The sequence below is a fragment of the Sinohyriopsis cumingii genome, chromosome 2 (assembly GCF_028554795.1).
Source record: "Sinohyriopsis cumingii isolate HCF-2022 chromosome 2, ASM2855479v2, whole genome shotgun sequence".
In the NCBI taxonomy this organism is placed as follows: Eukaryota; Metazoa; Mollusca; class Bivalvia; order Unionida; family Unionidae; genus Sinohyriopsis; species Sinohyriopsis cumingii.
In genome coordinates, this window is record NC_142962.1 from 81,863,583 (window position 1) to 81,887,006 (window position 23,424).

The 23,424-nt window shown below is 33.0% G+C and overlaps 1 protein-coding gene across 4 annotated transcripts in view; it reads right to left on the reverse strand.

The window, feature by feature from the left end:
- The window catches only part of LOC149805279 (protein trachealess-like), a 233,496-nt gene that overhangs the window by 83,677 nt on the left and 126,395 nt on the right, over positions 1-23,424 (reverse strand). For all 4 annotated transcript variants that reach the window (XM_089949123.1, XM_089949128.1, XM_089949138.1 and 1 more), the window contains one exon: positions 21,843-21,919. In XM_089949123.1, coding sequence (XP_089805249.1) covers positions 21,843-21,919 — 77 coding nt within the window. The remainder of the gene's footprint in view (positions 1-21,842; positions 21,920-23,424) is intronic.

Sequence of the window (23,424 nt, forward strand, 5' to 3'; positions counted from 1 at the left end):
GGTTTAACGCCATTTTTCAGCACACGATAGGCTATTCGTGGCGGCCAGTATTAATGGTGGAGGAAGAACCCGGGAAAACCCCAGAAAGAACCACCGGTCCACGAGAAGCTACTGGCAAGCTTTCTCACATACCCACATTGGCTGAATCCGAGACTCGAACCCATGCAGTCAGAGGTGAGATGGCAGCAATCCATAACGGTGAGCGCTTTAGACCACTTGGCCACTCGGGGCTCCTATTACATGTTGTAGTAGTAGTAGTAGTATTACATGTTGTAGTAGTAGTAGTATTACATTTTCTAAAAGTAGTAGAGTATTACATGTTGTAGTAGTAGTAGTAGTATTACATGTTGTAAAAGTAGTAGTAGTATTACATGTTGTAGTAGTAGTAGTAGTATTACATATTATAAAAGTAGTAGTAGTATTACATGTTGTAGTAGTAGTAGTAGTATTACATGGTGTAAAAGTAGTAGTAGTATTACATGTAAAAGTAGTAGAGTATTACATGTTGTAGTAGTAGTAGTATTACATGTTGTAGTAGTAGTAGTAGTAGTATTACATGTTGTAGTAGTAGTAGTATTACATGTTGTAGTAGTAGTATTACATGTTGTAGTAGTAGTAGTAGTATTACATGTTGTAGTAGTAGTAGTAGTATTACATGTTGTAGTAGTAGTAGTATTACATGTTGTAAAAGTAGTAGAGTATTACATGTTGTAGAAGTAGTAGAGTATTACATGTTGTAGTAGTAGTAGTAGTATTACATGTTGTAAAAGTAGTAGAGTATTACATGTTGTAGTAGTAGTAGTAGTATTACATGTTGTAAAAGTAGTAGAGTACTACATGTTGTAGAAGTAGTAGTAGTATTACATGTTGTCATAGTAGTAGTAGTATTACATGTAGTAGTAGTAGTATTACATGTTGTAAAAGTAGTAGTAGTATTACATGTTGTAGAAGTAGTATTACATGTTGTAGTAGTAGTAGTAGTATTACATGTTGTAAAAGTAGTAGTAGTATTACATGTTGTAGAAGTAGTAGTAGTATTACATGTTGTAGTAGTAGTAGTAGTATTACATGTTGTAGTAATAGTAGCAGTATTACATGTTGTAGTAGTAGTAGTAGTATTACATGTTGTAAAAGTAGTAGTAGTATTACATGTTGTAAAAGTAGTATTAGTATTACATGTTGTAGTAGTAGCATTACATGTTGTAAAAGTAGTAGTAGTATTACATGTTGTAAAAGTAGTATTACATGTTGTAGTAGTAGTATTAGATGTTGTAGTAGTAGTAGTAGTATTACATGTTGTAAAAGTAGTAGTAGTATTACATGTTGTAGAAGTAGTATTACATGTTGTAGTAGTAGTAGTAGTAGTATTACATGTTGTAAAAGTAGTAGTAGTATTACATGTTGTAGTAGTAGTAGTAGTAGTATTACATGTTGTAAAAGTAGTAGTAGTATTAGATGTTGTAGTAGTAGTAGTAGTAGTATTACATGTTGTAAAAGTAGTATTACATGTTGTAGTAGTAGTATTAGATGTTGTAGTAGTAGTAGTAGTATTAGATGTTGTAGAAGTAGTAGTGGTATTACATGTTGAAGTAGTAGTAGTGGTATTACATGTTGAAGTAGTAGTAGAGTATTACATGTTGTAGAAGTAGTAGTAGTATTACATGTAGTAGTAGTAGTAGTATTACATGTTGTAGTAGTAGTAGAGTATTACATGTTGTAGTAGTAGTAGAGTATTACATGTTGTAGTAGTAGAGTATTACATGTTGTAGAAATAGTAGTAGTATTACATGTTGTAGTAGTAGTAGTATTACATGTTGTAGTAGTAGAGTATTACATGTTGTAAAAGTAGTAGAGTATTACATGTTGTAGTAGTAGTAGAGTATTACATGTTGTAGAAGTAGTAGAGTATTACATGTTGTAGTAGTAGTAGAGTATTACATGTTGTAGAAGTAGTAGAGTATTACATGTTGTAGTAGTAGTAGTAGTATTACATGTTGTAAAAGTAGTAGAGTATTACATGTTCTAGTAGTAGTAGTAGTGTTACATGTTGTAAAAGTAGTAGTAGTATTACATGTTGTAGAAGTAGTAGCAGTATTACATGTTGTAGTAGTAGTAGTAGTATTACATGTTGTGGAAGTAGTAGTAGTATTACATGTTGTAGTAGTAGTAGTAGTATTACATGTTGTAGTAGTAGTAGTATTACATGTAGTAGTAGTAGTAGTATTACATGTTGTAAAAGTAGTAGAGTATTACATGTTGTAGTAGTAGTAGAGTATTACATGTTGTAAAAGTAGTAGTAGTATTACATGTTGTAGAAGTAGTAGAGTATTACATGTTGTAGTAGTAGTAGAGTATTACATGTTGTAGTAGTAGTAGAGTATTACATGTTGTAAAAGTAGTAGTAGTATTACATGTTGTAGTAGTAGTAGTAGTATTACATGTAGTAGTAGTAGTATTACATGTTGTAAAAGTAGTAGAGTATTACATGTTGTAGTAGTAGTAGAGTATTACATGTTGTAAAAGTAGTAGTAGTATTACATGTTGTAGAAGTAGTAGAGTATTACATGTTTTAGTAGTAGTAGAGTATTACATGTTGTAGTAGTAGTAGAGTATTACATGTTGTAAAAGTAATAGTAGTATTACATGTTGTAGAAGTAGTATTAGTAAAAGTCCAACTGTAGTATCACTGTTGCTGTTTTGTTCGTGTTGGTCCTGCTAACACCCTTCTCATTATCGTCAGAATCTATAGTTAGGTACGAATTTCAAAGTAGATTTTTCATCCCAGGATGAATACCTTTTGATGTATATTTTGCACCTTAGAGTGAAAATTAGATGGGTGAAGCTTCTCAATGACACCAGGAGGCTTTCATGGAAATTTTAATTTTTAGGGTTAATATGTGAGAGTACAGAAAATTAAAAAGCAAAGTTTTCATTTTTTTCCCTTAGAATCATACTTTAGTAAATTTATGGAACAAATATGAAAAAATTGTGGAATTTTTAATTAGAATTTGTGACCAACTAGTCATTTATTATTCTTGGTAGTTCAGTCAGTGGAGTGTTGGACTTCTAATCAAATGATTGTAGGTTGGATACCCACCCAGACCTCCCTGGGTCAGCTGCCTTGGTGTGTCCTTGGGAAGGGCACTTTACTTCATTTCCTCAGCATGGTACAGTCAATAATGTCTTAAAAGTGCCATAAAAAAACAACAGATAAACAAGCAAATCTTTCTTTCTCTTATTCTTTTTACTCTTATTATTGTTATCACTATTATTATTTTTAAATCTTTAAAAGTTGAGGTGGTGTTGTTACTGTTGCTTAGTACTTACTGCTAACAGACAAATCAGCAAAGTGTAAAACAAAATGTAATATTTAAATATAGGTTTTAACAAATTATCATGATTCCTACAATATCATACCAATTTCATTAATCAGGCTCAATTTTTGGCATGTAAGCAATATCAGATTGAACTACAACAACTGTTGTTGTTGTACCATTTTATCGTAAAATAGGAACAAACTTGAATATTCTGTTCCTAGAACTCTTTGCTGGTTTTGATAATAGAATTTGGATCAAACTTGACTGGGAACTTATTTATTATTTCTGTTAAGTTATTTGAACTTGTATGTGTGAATTAACAGCTTTGAAGCTTCCAACCTGCCTATGTTTAAATACATCAATAACCAGCAATTGATTCAGAAATAAAATGCATCTTTTAAAACCTGCGACTTTTGTCTGGAAACGAATTACAGCACATGAATTTTATAACTGTTTTGAAGTAAATGTAATAAAGTGAGATTTATTTGTATTTCTTTCATTCTACTAATCAGGTAGCATTAATAAAATAATAAGAACTGATAGTTCATTACATTGTAGAATTACATAGGTACATGAATTATGATAGGTAATGTAACAATTCACCATATTTCAACAAACATTAGCTTTATTGCAAGTTCTCTCAGGTCACAAAAGTAAAACATTATACAAACTTTGCTATTCCTCAACAATGATACCTGTAAGCATTACAGTCATCATTACATTATCCTGACAGAGGCAAAGTTTTAAGATTGATACAGTAGGAATTGGTTAAATTTTGTGCCCATGAAATTGCAAATTTTGTTTACACAACAGTGTGCAAGAATGCATTCCATGACAGAATGAAAATTCATGGAACTTACATGCTGAAAATATAAATCATAAAGGCCGATACCAATGTTTCTTGCCAGCTGCAAGCATAATATTCATTTGGCAATACCCATTTTTAGAAATTCTGATCACGTTTCTGAATAATTTTGCAATGTTTTTTTTTTTACAAATGTCAAAAGAAAATTGCAGTACTTTCATACACCAGAACACTTCACCAAATTACTTCCCCACAAAATGCAAAACTTAAATGTGAATTTGATTGACAAATCTTCTTCAATAAGTCAAGTGCTAGCTTGTGAAATTTAAACTTTACAGATCTTCCTGAATCTTAATAAGACTGCCCTGCCTTATTTAACTATAATAATAATATCAATAATAATAATAATATTAATAATAATAATAATAATAATAATAATAATAATAATCACTAAAGAAAGCTTTTCATTTTTAAACAAGTAATATTTATTTGCTATTTTTGACACAAATAACAGAGCTAACAAACCACTATGCTGTGATCTACTGGCTACAGACTGAATGTTTTAGTGACTGAGTTATTCCACTCATTCATAGAGTGACCTTCCATAACTTTTGCCATACTGCAGTGAAACATCCATGAAATGGTCTGCCAGCCTCCCTACCCTCCTCACCCCCATGTAACCCATCCATACTACCTATTTTTGTCTCAATAAAGCTTGTTCTAATATTAATCATATACCTGCATTTTATTTACCCAAGCCACCTGTATAACACAGCCAACACCTCCAGTTCCAACAATGCACAGTTTAAGGAATATTTTACCCACCTATTAAACAAAACTGCTTTTGTGTACAAGATCAATGTGACTCTAAATAAAGACTGACAATTCCTGTACTTAGAATTAGGAAGAAGCAAAGCAAATTATCAGAAAATATTTTAAATAAATGTCTAAATAACATTGAGTGTAAATGATTGACAGCTACTAGTGATGACAATCAGGAAGTGAATTAGTGCCATTTCAAGTGTGTGCTATTTGACAATGGGAAATGACAAGATGGGTACCTTTTTAATGGTATTACAGTGTATCACTCCTATCGTCTTCACCGAGCAACACAACAGTTGTGAGGTCTCATCCCTAGCCTGGATAAGCAGCACTAAGTCCGGATATTTTGAACTGCATGAGAAAAGCTCTGACTCCAAGCAGCAATATGTTATTCTATTACCATGGAAATAGGGAAACCAAAATTGTGGGGCTTTTAAGTACTCAAAGAGGAACATGGTGTTACCATATACAAGTCAAACTGCAAACAACAAAGCTCCTGCCCTGCAGTAGAATAATGTGCCTTCAGATCGGGGTCTGTGTTGTTTGTTCTACTGATTACTCCCAACAAACTGCACAGACCCAGCTCTGCATGCACATCATGTGATGTCAGATCTAGGTCTGTGCAGTTTGTAGTTGATCTCAACTTATAAGCAGGTGTATATGGTACATGCCTACAGCTAGCATATAGATCCTTGGGAAACCTCTACAACTTTGATGATAGACTGAGTTTTAATTCTATAAATTCATGATTTGTGCTTTTTTGGTGGTCATTTCAAAATTCCAAAACTTCTTCTAATGCTATTTAGTAATTTGAGAGTCTGAAAAGAGGACTGCATTCAACCTACCTCCTGTTGTCCAAAGGATTTGATTTGTTCTTAATACATGAATATTGACTTCTGAGTGGAAATTGTTATGGTTTGCACTGTTTGGGAAAAAAGGCATCAACATTTCAGGATTAAATTGCTAAATTTTGGAATCATGCTCCATAAATAAGTTGGACCAAAAATAAATGACCATAATCCATCATTTACACAAAAATCATGGACAGATACATTAATGTGGAACATGTTCATTTAATGCGGGATAAGGATACAGGTAAAAACATTTTATTAATTATTTTGGTCAAGAGGACCATAATGTTTTTAATTATTTTACTGCACAAATTTTAATAGCCAAGTTACATTGTATTAAATTACCCTACAAAAATGCTAAGAAACATCTATGAGTCATATTCGAGTAATGCATTTCTTAGATCCAAATTATATTTATCATATCTATGTTCACACAAAACTGTTCATTTACTAATGAAGTAGGTATGCACAATTTCTGCACTGAAACAATTTCTGTGTATTTCAAATTAAGATCACTAAAATAATTTCTGCTTATAGTGTCAGTATTTCCTGCCCCCAAAAATCTGCAAAAATACCATTTCTGCTACATGCCCACAAATTCAAGGGAATTCAGTATTTGGTGGAAAAATAACTCCTTTGGTCAGTCTTCCTCTGAGGCCTTGTTTAATTGGTTTGGATAGTAGTTGCAAGCAAGTACCTAGATGTGGTTCCCCTGAATACTCCACTTAATCAAAGACACATTGTATTCTCTGATTTCAAAAGTGTTATCAGGTTGTAATTAGGACATCACTTAAAGGATGAGAATGCACCATAAAAGAGGTTTAGTCCTCTGAAGAAAGTCTCCCTTTATTAAGATCTGACTGGATGGCTGGCCTTGGTTTCTACCAAATATAGAAATTGAGAAGTGAAGCTTGACATCTAACTGTATCATGCAGGGTTAGACTGGATAAAGAGGGGGACTAATTATCCTACAACTCTGTGCAGCATGCAATCAGCAAAAAGGTGTTGCATTCTTCACATTTTGTTACATATGGGTAGATAACAAAACCCTACCTGCTTGACTAATAAATGGAAAAATAACAAAACCCCACCTGTTTGACTAATAAATGGGTAGATAACAAAACCCCACCTGCTTGACTAATAAATGGGTAGATAACGAAACCCCACCTGCCTGACTAATAAATGGATAGATAACAAAACCCCACCTGCTTGACTAATAAATGGGTAGATAACAACCCCCCCCCCGCCTGACTAATAAATGGGTATATAACAAAACCCCACCTGTCTGACTAATAACAGCTCATGTGTATTAAATGTCTACCTTTTTGATCTCTAATGGTCAGCCTCTGAGATTTTAAAAATATGCAAAATGGGTATTATGGGGATAACAACTGTCCTGCAAAGAATTTGCAAAGATAAAATATATTTTATTAAACTTTTTGCAAAGAGTTCTTTGACACATCTATACAACCACTTTTATACTAAAAAGATGTACTAATATTGTGCATGAATGTTACAAAACCTATTCTGATATCCTATTAAACAGTGGTAAAAGCAGAAAACAAGTAATTCTTAAAATATGTTTACCATTTTCTGACAAATTTATATTTATACTGAGGGATCCCTGTACTATTTCTGTTGCAAATCTACAGCACTAGAAAATATATCGTGACAATTTTTTTGCAAAATTAAAATATATTAAGTTCAGCATTCAGCTCCATTTATTAACCTTGGGACATATGAGCTTTGAAAGAAGTCCAGTGTATAATTCCTGTAAATCTATGCTGACAATCTTGCTAGAAGAGTACAATAAGTTCATACAATTTTAACCAGCTCTGTCAAGAAGTCAAGTTAAGTAAATTTGCATACAAGTCATGAATATTAATGTTGCACAGATGTCAGCACAAGACAAAGCATTAGAAATACCAAGCAATTATTTATGTGAGAATTTTTTAACTTCTAAATCAACTTAGAAAATTGTCATTTGTCTTATTTTCACAGTATGTATGTATGTATGTATGTGCGTATGTGTGTATGTATGCATGTATACCTACAAATCTGCACCCACCCCATCATAATTTATTTAATGTGCAAATTATCATACTCCACCTCATAATTACACTGCCCTCTCTTGCACTGTCTGATTGTGGTTACTCTCTATTGTTACAATAATTGTATGGCATTCTGACTTGCTTCTGATACACAAATTTTAAATACTAATAAGCAAGTACATCAATAAATTCAATGATATTTTGTTTTACTCAACTGTTAGTTATGTAATCATATATGTACTAAAGTTACATAAATTTACCTTCAAATACCTAACCTTTTAATGCACTGTATGCCCTCACTTATAAGTCCAACTGCAAACTGCATAGACCCAGATCTGCTGTTGCATAACACACCATTAGATATGGGTTTATGCAGTTTGTTAGAAGTAATCAGTAGAACAAACAAGGACCTTGATCTATCAGTGCATATTGCAACAGCAGATCAAGATTTATGTTGTTTGCAGTTGAACCTAATTTATAACTGAGTAAATATGGTAAACTTTAATAGCGTGGGTTCACTAGGCATACCATGTTTATACTGATGATTCAATTGGTTGGGTCCAACTGCAAACAACAATGAGCCTAATCTACCATCAAATAATGCACTGGCAGAACAAGCTGTGTGTTGTATATTGGAGTGATTAATCCCAACAAACTGCAAAGGCCAAAATCTGTTCCACATTATGTCATGACAGATTGGGTCTATCCAGTTTGCAACTGGATCCAACTTACATGTGAGTATATATGGTAACTTCATGCAAAAGAAGAACTGAAGTCAAATATAATGTTTCAATCAGAACATTTCAGGTTTGTAAAATTAGCTTTTAATAAATGTTTGCTCACCTATTCACTTTTCCATTGTAATTTTGACATTTACTACCAATCTGACCTTATTTAATGCAAAATTATAATTTCTGTCTAATGGTATGAAATAACTATAAATGAGTGAACTGATTAGATGACAGCTGTCATATATTTTACCCAACAAAGCTCCTTTAAAATATATCATAATCTACTGGGCTCAAACATTTTATAAATATACTGTAATCTACTGGGCTCAAACATTATTAAAACATACCATTATCTACTGGGCTCAAACATTTTTCAGTTGGCTACTTGTCCTGCAAGAAAAGTCATTAAAACTTTCACATGTGCTGCATCAATTTTGCTCATCCAACACTGTACATCATACTGAATCTGCTTAAAATGCAACTCATCCAATCAGCATCTTGAAAGACTCACTTGCCTTCCCTTGGTCATCACTTGTAAATAAAAGTGGTCAAGTGAAATTTCAAATCCTGATCTATTTTCTTTATGCAAACTCTAAATTAAATTCTCTGTATTATCGGATAATCAATTTTGTATGTATCTGTCATATGAAATAATTATCTGCCATTATTCCATTAGATGGCCAGCTTGTAGCAGTACCTCCTTTTGTAATTTTGTATTGTTATGTATATTTAATTTGTGTTATGTGTTGGACATTTTTCCATGATTTTTATGTTATATATATTTATTCTGTATTGTTTGACTGACCTCTACATTTGGGCCTACATGTCATAATGTTATGTAGAGTAAGTATTACTCAGTTTTGAGTGCTAGATACAGCCTTGATTCTGACCTTAGAATTTTTAAGAAATGAATTTTGTTTACTGTTTGATGGAAATTTTCATTAAGATGACCCTCATCATGGTCCTCAAAGTGTGTCATAGGGTTTTATGTTAAGCTTGATCATACTGGAATTACTCTTTCCATCTTAACATCAGTCTTAGTGGAATCAATTTAAGTTGTGTTTCAGTTAAGATCTGAGAGGGTTTATTTATTTAATTATTCACTGGAATTACAAAGTGCTCATTGTAAATTTTCACTTTGTAAGCATAGGAAATAAATTATTTGTTGAATTTTACAAAACTTGTTGGTTTTTGCTTTTTTTTCTGTTAATTAATTTAAGGGGGCTCTGATTGGTTGAGTGGCCTAAAGCGCTCTCCATCATGGATCACTGCCATCTCACCTCTGTCTGTGTGGGTTCGAGTCTCGGGCTCGGCCTATGTGGATATGTGAGAAAGCTTGCCTGTAGCTTCTCTTGGGTCAGTGGTTCTTTCCGGGGTTTTCCCGGATTCTTCCTCCACCATTAATACTGGTCGCCATGTATAGCCTATCTTGTGCTGAAAAATGGTGTGAAACTCTATAACAACAACAACAACAATTAATTTAAGACCATTGAGTCATATTGTATCTGGCCATAACACCTTGTAGCAATTCCTGGCACTGTAAGAAATGCACAACCAATAGAAAACATACTTGCAATTACATTTCTAGTCTCCAGATGAAGGCAATTCCTGCTAACATATGATTCTCTGGATTTTATCAGTGCAGTACTTCCAAAAAGTAATTTGCTTAAAATGCTAATGATAAAATGTGCATGTTGCACAATTTTCTTCAGAAAGCACAGCTGTTTGAATCTCCTCACCCCACCTATTTTATGACCCATCCCTTTAAAAATGAATAAATGCATACAAATCAGGCAGTAAATTTGTCATGAACATAATGAAAAAACTGTGACATGCATGAATATGAACCAGTCTCAATCTGAATCCAATCTCAATCTGATCAAGTAAGTTTTTAGATCAACCACCATAATCAAGCATTTACTAAATGACTTTTTTCAATCAAGCAATAAGAAGATTTCACGGTTTATCAAGTTACTAAAATTGTTTTTCCCACTATACTTTGGTGAGGTTGAACAATGACAGACATGCAAATTTCGGTGTTTGGTGGTAGTATTTCTGCTGTTAAAAGCAGTTCAAATGTATATAAAGTCATGTCAGTCATAACACCCAATCTCTGAAGATAAATGATGTCAGTTTCATTTGTATCCAATAAAAGTAATTTATCACACATATGCTTCTTGAAACCTACAGTACTATATGGGATCTATTCAGAGATTCTCTTTCTCATATAAAAACTACCCACTATTCTTAAATTTCTTTTGGTCCAATTACACTTTTTTGTTTTCAAACATCATAATCTTTTTGGCAAAAATAACATTACAATGCCTTTTAATCTTTTGATGATGCTTGACTAAATCTTTTTTCTTGAACTTCCAGATATTTCATGACGGCAAATGAATAATGATGTCATGAAGATTTAAGCATATTTTTCCCCTTTCAAAACTAATAAATGCAGAGATTTTAGCCCAAGAATTTGCTAAAATGCTGAAAACCTGAATTTAACTTCTTACCTTTTATATAGTTGCTTTTATTCAAGGAGGTAGAAATTAGAGTTCCACTGACTAGGGGTGAAACAATAAACCAGTGTCAAGTATCAATATGATTCATAATACACAGCCAGTGATATGCTACATTATCAATACATGTATCAATATGATTCATAATACACAGCCAGTGATATGCTACATTATCAATACATGTATCAATGATCTTTTCTTCTTAAGATGGTCTGTCAGTGGTAGAGTTGTACCATTTTGAATGTGTTGATATACTGGTTGTATTTCTTGTATGCAGATTACAGACAAAGATTTAGCATCTGTTCATATACCAATCTCATCAATGACAAGATATGCAGGATTTATGTATATTCCAATTCTCACATGGTCTATTCCAGGATGTGTGATTCCAGGAATCAATTCCAATTCTAACAGGGTCTATTCTAGGATGTGTGGTTGCAGGATTCGTTTACATCCCAGTCTTACAAGATCTATTACAAAAATGTGTGATAGCAGAATTCATAAAAATTCCCTATCTTATTGGGTCTATTCTAAAATGTGTCATTGGAGGTTTCATTTAAAGTTCCCTTCTTAGCAGGTCTATTCTAGGATGTGTGATAGCAGGATTCATGTAAATTCTAGGATGTGTGATTGCAGGATTCATGTAAATTCCCAGTCTTACAGGGTCTATTCTAAAATGTGTGATTGCACGATTCATCTAAATTCCCCATCTTACTGGGTCTAATCTAGGATGTGTGATTGCGGGATTCTTATAAATTCCCCATCTTGAAGGGTCTATTCTAGGATGTGTGATTGCAGGATTCATGTAAATTCTCCATATGACGTCTATTCTAAAATGTGTGATTGCAGGATTCTTGTAAATTTCCATCTTACAGGGTCTATTCTAGGATGTGTGATTGCAGGATTCATATAAATTCCCTATCTTACAGGGTCTATTCTAGGATGTGTGATTGCAGTATTCATTTAAATTTCCCATCTTACAGGGTCTATTCTTAGATGTGTGATTGCAGGATTCATGTAAATTCTAGGATGTATGATTGCAGGATTCATGTAAATTCTCCATCTGACAACGTCTATTCTAAAATGTGTGATTGCAGGATTTTTGTAAATTTCCATCTTGCAGGGTCTATTCTAGGATGTATGATTGCAGGATTCATGTAAATTCCCATCTTACAGGGTCTATTCTAGGATGTTTGATTGCAGGATTCATGTAAATTCCCATCTTACAGGGTCTATTCTAGGATGTGTGATTGCAGGATTCATGTAAATTCCCATCTTACAGAGTCTATTCTAGGATGTGTGACTGCAGGATTCTTGTAAATTCCCATCTTACAGGGTCTATTCTAGGATGTGTGATTGCAGGATTCCTGTAAATTCCCATCTTGCAGGGTCTATTCTTGGATGTGTGATTGCAGGATTCATGTAAATTCCCCATCTTACAGGGTCTATTCTAGGATGTGTGATTGTAGGATTCATGTAAATTCCCCATCTTACAGGGTCTATTCTAGGATGTGTGATTGCAGGATTCTTGTAAATTCCCAGTCTGACAGGGTCTATTCTTGGATGTGTGATTGCAGGATTCATGTAAATTCCCCATCTTACAGGGTCTAATCTAGGATGTGTGATTGTAGGATTCATGTAAATTCCCCGTCTTAATGGGTCTATTCTAGAATGTGAGATTGCAGGATTCATGTAAATTCCCATCTTACAGGGTCTATTCTAGGATGTGTGATTGTAGGATTCATGTAAATTCCCATCTTACAGGGTCTATTCTAGGATGTGTGACTGTAGGATTCATGTAAATTCCCATCTTACAGGATCTATTCTAGGATGTGTGATTGCAGGATTCATGTAAATTCCCATCTTACAGGGTCTATTCTAGGATGTGTGATTGTAGGATTCATGTAAATTCCAATCTTACAGGGTCTATTCTAGGATGTGTGATTGTAGGATTCATGTAAATTCCCATCTGACAGGGTCTATTCTTGGATGTGTGCTGAAAAATGGCATACATACATGCATACACATACGTTCTTCCTCCACTATTAATACTGGCCACCATGTATAGCCTATCTTGTGCTGAAAAATGGCATTTAACAACAACAACAACAGGGTTTATTCTAGGATGTGAGATTGCAGGATTCATGTAAATTCCCCATCTTACAAGGTCTATTCTAGAATGTGTGAGTGCAGGATTGACACTAATTTAAAAAAGAAAAATAACACAGAAAATCAGCCAAATACTTGAAAATTGCACATTATATTTTCAAACCCAATTTTTAATTTCTTGGTAAATCAATCAAATATTCAGGAAATTTTACCCTTTTTTAGATAGAGAGAAGACTTTCCACCTAAATGTTCAGGTCAAACATAGACTCATAATCTTGAGGGCTCTATAGGCCACTGTTGAAACTCACATGGGATAGTTACATGTTGTTACTAAGTGTGATTTGTAGGTATGTAGATAGGTAGGTACATGTGTATGTCAGTCAGTCATGTATGTATGTATGTGTATGCATGTATGTATGTATGTATGTATGTATGTATGTATGTATCCATGCATGCATGTATGTATGTATTTTGTATGTATGTATGTATGCAGACAGATGGAACGATCAATCGAAAGATATATAGATACTGATATAGATACTGGCTGATAGATTCCTAAATTGTGATATTAAGCCATTCTCAATAAAGACAACATTAAAGAATGAAAATGAAATATAACGCTGTATTATATTTACTCATAAAATTGTAAAGCATGTTCATAGATTCTTTTAGGTCCTCATTAAGTAAAAAGTCTTCAAATTCATTATCAATGTTGGCATTATATAGTCCATGCAGGTAATTGTTCCTCGTTTATAATCACAGCATTTTTCACCTTCACTCAGACTGAATCTGATACTATACACCTTGGAAGATTTTACAATCACTGTGCACTTTTTCTTTGAATGGTCATTTGCATTTACAACCACAATCTGTTTTCTGTCTTGATCTGTGAGTTGCCACTTTCACTAGAAAATTTAATGCATTCATAGCATCTACAATCCAGTCCATCCAACTGTGGCTGACGTAGCTCTTCTATGCTACATCAAAAGGCTGTAATATGGAGATATATAATGCAACCCCCAAGTATTATTGCTGACAAAACATGACCATGTTGCAACTGATTCTTCACATCATCACTGATGTGAGTTGGAAATGAGACCATCACTAATAGTGATCACTCTCTGTTGGTGAATGACAAATAAATTTCCTCAATCCATCACAGCATTATTGTAATAAACCACCATTTTCCTGTCTTAAGATCAAGATTCCTCTTTCCCTTGAAAATAATCTTTGGGGGTACAGTAATACATCATTATAACCCCAAACAGCTAAAACATCAGTAATGTGTCTGTTCTCTGAGTCATTCATATGAATGAGAAAACTTTCTGTGCTTACTTTATCCACTGTTTTCCTTGGCAGAGATCCAAATACATGAGTGTCTCATCTATGTTAACAGTAACATTATCATAAAACCTCACTCTTCTCAAGCTTATCCATCACAAACTTGTGGAACTATCATATATTCAAAATCCTTAGGTAAACACTGGACATGAGAGGTCTTGCTCCTGAGTACTCTCCCTTGTCTTTTCATTAAACCCTCTTCCTTAGACCAAAGATGCTGAATTTAGTTTTTAGAAATTCTTTTTAGACGTGTTTTTTAGCATATATACAGATACCCTCTATAATGACTTGAATTTTGTTTTGAAAGTCAAACATTTTAGTAAGCAACCAATGAGCTATCTTGTGATCAATGTCTCTTCCACAAGAAATGGGGAATCAACTCTTAGGCAAATGTCCACTCAAGTTCAGATCTTCAGAAAAGTTAATTTTGATCTGCATATTCATTGTGGATTTAGAAATTTTGAATTTATCAGCTGTACATCAAATTCCCATCAGTTTGGTATGGTTATCGATGTCATGTATATCTATATTGTGAGTTTAACTTTTGTTCATGATTGTAGGTTGTACTTTAAGTGAATGGTCATTTGTAAATAACATCATTAGACCACTAACTTTAGTCCATGACTGTAAGTTGTAAATAAGATATAGCTTTTAGAAGTCGGAAAATTCTAGAAAGAATCTGATGCAACTTTCCAATTAGAAATGACTCACATCTAGGGAATTCCAGAACAGTCTATTGTGTCTTAGTTCAAGTGGTGTGTGTGTGTGTGTGTGTGTGTGTGTGTGTGTGTGTGTGTTCCTGTTTCATATCAGTCTATGATCCGAGCTTGCTGTTGTGTTTAGATATAATTCACAAGGAATTACTTAACTCATTCATTGGAATTACTAAAGTGCTCATTGATTAAATTAACATATTATTTTGGATATCTAAGAATACACTTTGTATAAATAAATAACTTGTTAATTTTACTTAATTTTTGTTTACACTTCTTTCTGTTACTTAGTTTAAGACCTAGAGTTGTAATAAGCAATGTCCTGCTTTTGCTTCAACATATAATATTTGAAGTGGTTAATTATCAAAATGTATTGGATAATTAATCATTAGGTTTTCTTTTTTGCTAGCTTGAAACAGTTGAGAAAAATATTATTGGTTGTTAGGGTAAAATTATTACACAAGAGTTCACATTAAGCAGGTGTGACAGTTATGGCTTTGATCAAAGACAATAAAAATGGTCAGAAACATAACTCTTTCAAAGTTTAATGAATGTAAAGCTGCATACCAAATCTGATAAAATATTCCCAGTAAAGTTATCTATTGTTAACAGCTGGCTAGACTGATGGACAGACAGAGAGGCAAATGAATAGAAAGACATAGGGACAATTTAATTACTATATGGGTCCATTGATTTTTTCAGGGTTTAATAAAGTAAGCTAAATGTTTTTATTTTGTTTAATTCAAGTAATTAAGTTGTACTCTCCTATACTGCATATTTTATTTACATCTTTTATTATTTTATATGTACTTTTAGGTCAATATCATACTTTTCATCAAGTTGGTTATTATTACCATTTATTTTTTATATGTTATTAATCTTCTACAAAAGGAAATAAAGATGATGATGAGTACATCACTGCTTATCAGTAAAAGATATCATTTAACTATGGCATAATCAGACCTCAGTTAACTATGGCATAAACAGACCTCAATTAACTATAGTATAATCAGACCTCAATTAACAATGGTATAATCAGACTTCATTTAACTATGGTATAATTAGATCTGAATTAACTATGCTATAATCTGACCTAAATTAACTTGGTATAATCAGACCTCAACTGACTATGTTATAATCAGACCTCAACTAACTATGGTATGATCAGACCTCAAGTAACTATAGTAAAATTACACATCAATTAACTATGGTATAATCAGACTTCAATTGACTATGGCATAATCAGACCTCAACTGACTGTTATAATCAGACCTCAATTAACTATGGTAAAATCAGACTTCAGTTAACTATGGTATAATCAGAACTCAAATTAACTATAGTATAATCAGACCTTAATTATGTTATAATCAGCCTCATGAACTTAATTTGAGAGGTCATCGAACCAAAATGCAATCCATGATGGTACCAAAAAAAAAATCCTTATATTCTCTTCTTCCAATAAATGTTTTCTGCCTTGTGCAATACTGGTGGGAAATTGTACAAGGCCTTTTGCAGCTGACAAAGGCAGGTACTACAGTTTGTCTTCACATCTTGCTACTCAATAAAAGTCAATTTTCTCTGGATGAAAATGACTTTCAACAAATCTCCAGTAATTCTCACTTCTCTATAGAATCCCACTTTCCCAAAAACAATTCATTAGAGTGCCAGATATAATAAATGACGGGTTCAAATTTGATTATTGTCGGCATTTAGCAAGGTCTCTGGTGAGACAATCTATCACCAATTTAATACCAGTGCCATTCATACTTGTCTAAAATGTTATTATTGAAGTTGTGATTCAGTAGCGTGTGGTTTGCCGTAATCCTCTGAGAATCCCTTGAGTGATTGAGATTCAAGGCAGGAACAAGCTTTCCAATGATATACATACAAAATACACTGGTGATCATTTCTATAAAGACAGTTCTTCCCAGTGGTTTTTAGCAGGGTCTGAGTTTATAGGATTCTGTGCATATTTGCATAATCATTTAATATCAAATAATATTTCAACAAATCTTCTCATAATGTGATTATCATCAATGATAAATGACAAGTACTCTGGCTCACATTATTCAAAGTCATGAATATTTAAATCCATTTTAATAAGTATTATCTGGGTGAGAGTCACTACAGAAACTTGATCATAAGTACCATTGAACTAGGATATATCTTCAACATGTCCAAAACTGAGAAACAATTACAACAACAACAAAATATTACTAATTTATTATTATTACACAAAATAAAAGGATCATGATTCTGATGGTTTAATCAGATTTACTAAATATATAGGAAAACTGATTAACGTGCAATTTTCAGTGAAACACATATCTGAAGGATACTCATGGAAACTAAAAAAATTGCCTTCATTGAAGAATATTTTTTAAATAGAAGTTAAAGATCTAGATAAAATTAAGTCAATGATTTTACAAATTTTGCCTCAATGATTATATATCCTGTACATGGAGGTCTCTAATAAGGCAGGTGTGTCCAATAAGGCAGGTGTGTCCAATAAGGCAGGTTTTGAAGAATTTTGTCCACTTCTTGTCAATGGCAGCCAAGCTAGAATTGTCTAGTTTGAATCACCCATAGGACACACATTAAGATTGATTAGTTGGAATCGCAAGTTAGAATTAACTTCTTGGCATCACTTGTAGGACACAAATTATGAATGACTAGCTGCCATTATCTGTAAGACCCAAGTTAAAACTGACTAATTTGCATCTCCTTTAAGGCACACTTCAAAGACACTAATGCTGGTTTACTTTTGGAAATCTGGTTTTTAAAAAAAAAAACATAATATGGTGGCTTCTGTAATTGCAGTTCTTGATGAAGCATGCATATGTGAAGATACATGATACATGAATACAAACAGATTTAAAAGAATACCATAAAATCAAATGATATATCATGACTAACAGATGCAAAAGAATACAATAAGATCAAATGACATGATGACTGACAGATGGAGAAGAATATCACAAGATCTAATAATGTATAATGCTGGACAGATGTAAAATACCACAAGATCAAATGTATGATGATTGACAAATGCAAAAGAATACCAAAACATAAAATGTATGACTGACACATGAAAAAGATTACAATATGATAAATTATATGATGACTGACAGATGCAAATGAATACCATAAGATAAAATGACATGATGACTGACAGATGCAAAAGAATACAATAACATAAAATGACATGATGACTGACAGATGCAAATGAATACCATAAGATAAAATGACATGATGACTGACAGATGCAAAAGAATACAATAAAATAAAATGACATGATGACTGACAGATGCAAATGAATACCATAAGATAAAATGACATGATGACTGACAGATGCAAAAGAATACAATAAGATAAAATGACATGATGACTGACAGATGCAAATGAATACCATAAGATAAAATGACATGATGACTGACAGATGCAAATGAATACAATAAGATAAAATGACATGATGACTGACAGATGCAAAAGAATACAATAAGATACAAAAAAGATCTTTGACAAGGTGAACTAACAAATAAATCCATCATAACATAGATATTTATCTGCTAGTGCTGTAACTCAAAACATTTTCACTCATAATAAAGTGGAGAAGTTAGCAAGACATGTAGTGTAGCTAGCTACCTGTATCAAATATCGTGTACAGATGGCCCAAAGACTGGTCAGTCAATTGAAAATAATGGAGTGGAATCTTCATATGTACATTGTAAGTACATGTACCCTAACTGCATTACTGAAGACAAATAAATGAGTGCAAATTTACTTCATAACATAATACAAGAATTTGCCAGGCCAATTTGTGAATATGAGCTGCAATGCAGAAAAAATTCCTTCAGTCATTAAACTGACAGTTTGAGATTTTTTGGGTACTATAAAATGAGCAATTTTACTGAATATAATACAGCAGAACCACTACTGCAAAAAAATCATGGTCTCTGAAGACAGGTGGTCTCTCATGACAGGTCATAGCACAAAATAATAAAGAAGCCAATGCACTGAGACTCTATTTTCTCAAGACAGGTAGTGCTGATGGGTGGCAGGTCCAGAACCTGTCACCCTCTGAGGAAATATGTCTATAACATGCATAAAAAGAGGTCAGAGTTGCTGAGCTGTTGTGACAAACAGCAAATTCAATACAAAAGCATAGTTACATGTACAAGTTGTAATAAATAAATAAAGTGCTTATTTTTTAAACTGCAGTTTCCTTTCTTTACTGATCTGAATAAAATATCAGTAGTTAATGGTTTTCGTTTTCACTATCATAAAACTTGAACTGAATCAAACAAAAGTCAAATCAACCTTTGAATTTGTTGTACTGGGCACTGGGCCTGTCACCTAAATCTAAGAACTTAAAAATAAATTGAACACAACATTATTTCTGTATTCTGATCATATCTGAACCACAGCCAATATGTTTTCCAGTGTTCTTTAAATGTACAAACACAGCATTCATCATACTTTGTATCCTTGTTTAGCTTATAAATTTTTCTGCAGGTCAGTTTTCTTTGTTTTTGGGATCCTGGAGCTTTTCAGATTTGCCAGTGGATGAGAAACTAAAGTTAAATAAACTCATGACTTGTACTGATCATATGCTATGTTCATTGGAGTGGAACCATGTGTTGCAGGTCAGTTCACTTTTTAATGTTGAAATCAGTGGCTAATTAAACCTTACAGAACCAATCATGTAATATGTGTGAACATATACTTTTTAACTAACCATTACATCTTGAGTCTTATTGAGCAAGACTTCAAGCGGATGACATTGGAATTGTCTCTTTCAAAGTAATAAGGTGAAGGCCCTTGAACAAGATTATTCTTTATGTCTTGGGACTTTGCTACTTACGTGGAAGTGTACTCGAACTTAGAAGTAAATAGCACTGGCAGCCACACTTTTCTATACGTGTTCTTCCAGTCTCATACATGCCAACCCCCTGGGAGGTATAAGCATAATTACAAACTATTATAATTGGCAAAAAAACTTCATTTGGGCATAAAAAGTGTAATCTATATATTACTTGCCAAAAATTTAATTACAGCACGTATGAAAAATATACATTTATTTTTTATACCAACCTGGTTATGCAGCTGCTCAAAATTCTTGGCACAAAGGGCAAAATCCACATGGATTAGATCAGAAAAGAAACACAAAATATTCTGAAAAATTATTTATATTACGCACTCACGGATAGTATGATCTGGAACTGAAATTTTGCAATCAGCATGATCATGTGCTAGAGTGCTGTAGTACATACTTTCAAATTCTTCTTTAAAGTTTGTAAAGTGGTGTTGATTTATCCTTGTCCTGAGATGTTTGGAAGTTTGCAAAATCCAACTGCTCCATCAGCTCTAACATCTTTCTTCAAAAAACATCCATAACTCACAATTTAAAGCACTTCACATTACATCTGGCACTATTCTGTTTAAAAGTACAGACTGGTCCGCTAACTAACAAGCTTTTCAATAAAATGAATCTGTGGAAAAGTGTATATTTCAAGAGACTTGTCTGTTTTCTTGGAAATGGGTCATATAGAGTTGCTATAAATAGCAAATAGTTAAAGAACTCTTATGCTATTCTTATGCAGCAGTAATCCTTTAAAGAATATTCAAAAATTTATGAGTGAATTAAAGAGATGATAATACAAATGAAAAAAAAACAACTATTTATTGCTTTATTTTATTTTATATTTTAATGTACCAAAAATCATCCATATACAGGCAAGTGTAAAATGTAATTTGGTGAAAAAGGGTAATGATCAAGTCAAAAGTGTAATGGTTGGCATGTATGCTGTCTGACTGTCAATTACACTGTAAAAGTGTTAATATTTTTGAGTAACATTGTTCATAAGTTTGCATAAATATTCTGTTGACATTTTACTCACTGTTTAAGAAAAAATTCTAAGACTGCAGAGGAATACTTTTAATTTCCATTATTTTTACAAACTTTTCAAAAGTTGGAGGTCTGGTAGACTTCCGACAAGTTTATATCTTGGGTTAGACTGAGAATACTGCAAGTCCCAGACCTCAGACCACTGCTATTTTCAGGCCCTGACTGATACCTCCCCCCCAGAAGTACATCTGTTGTTAGCCAGTCTACTTGTCCAGGCAGTCTGTCCTGTTGCATTGTCAATTTTTTGATCAAGTATGCATATGTAGCATTATGAAATAATATCATGACGATCCAATGAATGTTTTACCTAAAGGGTCATATATACATGTTCAACACAGACATGTCTTACAAACTGAATCCTGTCATAACAAGACAAAAAAGATGTACACTAAATTTAACAATCACAAGCTAGCCAATGTACTGCATGCACACTATCAATGGCTTACATATAAATGTTAGTTGTCAGCTCTAAGACTTACATCAGTGAGATGCAGAACCTGGAAAAGTTTCAAATCAGTTCAGTTAAATGGCATCATCTGACTTATTATATACCATACACACATTCTGAAATTTTGGTAAACATTGCAGTCTTATTTACAAGCAGATATCCTTTATGAAAAGGTACCTGCTCAGGAAGGTTTCATTATATAAAAAATATACATAAACAATTTTATTTACCTGAAGAATATGTGTGCCTTGGTGATTTTCAAACATTTCCATGGCAATAGCAGTTGAATTTCTCCTTCTGTGAGCACCTGGAAGATAACAAGATTATTTAGTTTCCAATTCTGTTTCATTCATTTAAAAACTGCCCTAGCAACACATGGCCATCTCAGATATAGGGAGTCTATGCATGGTTCATCATTTTACAAATAATTATGACAATAAACAATAAAGCTGTGGACAAAATTATGTAATATACAGAACACTTTTCAGCATAAAGTACAAATACTTGCGTACAAGTCAGATTCAACTACAAACAACATAAACGTGGTCTTGGCATATACACAGTATGTTAGGACTAATCAGTAAATTAAACAACATAGACATTATCAGCTGCCAGATCAGGGTCTATGTTGCTTGCAGCTTAAATGAATAAATTGCATAAACAATCTACACACACAAACAATGTGTGTATTCATTTGAATTTAATTTTCCATCATTTTTTTCAACATCATAAGTTGTGGAGAAATCGAAGTAAAGTGGTTAACACATATATGTTATCTGTGTATTGTACTAAATTATACTAAAATGTTTATATCAGTTATCTACTACAGTAGTAGACATTTATACTAATATGCACTAAATTATTTGCATGCCAATATTTGATTGAAGCATTCTCTCTCTCTCTGGTCACCAGAAGTCATACACACAGGTACTATAGTTATTTACATATTCAATTTTTTAAAGAAAAAAAAGAAAGAAATAATGCACATGGACACAACAGAACTTTGATATGTTTACCTTGGTGCTGTGATTCAAACAGACCATCAACTTAAATATCTATTAGGTTATCTTTTCTGAAGTTCAAGTTAAGATACTTCAGCAGCTGAGGAATATCTTATTTCACCAAAGATAAGATCAGGGGGTCCACATGATAACTCTTTGAAAAAATATGACTGATCTCAGGTTATTACTGGATAAGGCCCTGGGAAAAAGGAAATTTAAAAAAAATGAAGAGCGAGAGAAAGAAAGTGCAAATAAGCAGGCATAATGATGGTTATAATATGTCCTGAAAGCCATATGAAATTTATTTAAAAGTGATTGAAAGTTCAAATGAAAATGAAACTACAAAAATAATTAGTTCCAATAAAGCATAACAAAATTCATTTCTGACAGAATAATACTAGTTTTTCATGTGAAACAAATGCAAGAAAAATGTGTGCCAAAAAGCACTAAAAATTATAGTATTCTCATTTCATCCCACTGGTTTGTACCTTCTACTGATTTTTAAAAAAAATGGCATCAAGGATATAAAAAATGCTTAAAACTTAGTCATTCTGTTCATTGATTTGTAAGTAAGTTCTAACCTGATTATCACCAGGGGTATCAAACGCTGTCAACTTGTTGGTGTTTCAAATCAAACTGGAGTTCTTTTAGCAACATGATCACCATATTTGCATGCGTGTTACTTTATATATATAACATGACTAACGTGATCCAAATGCTCGGGCTGATGGGGCTTACCCTCGGAGAACCTATGCCAAGATCATTTTTTAAAAAGGTCATGGTTTGGGGGATAGACCTGAATCTTTGAGGA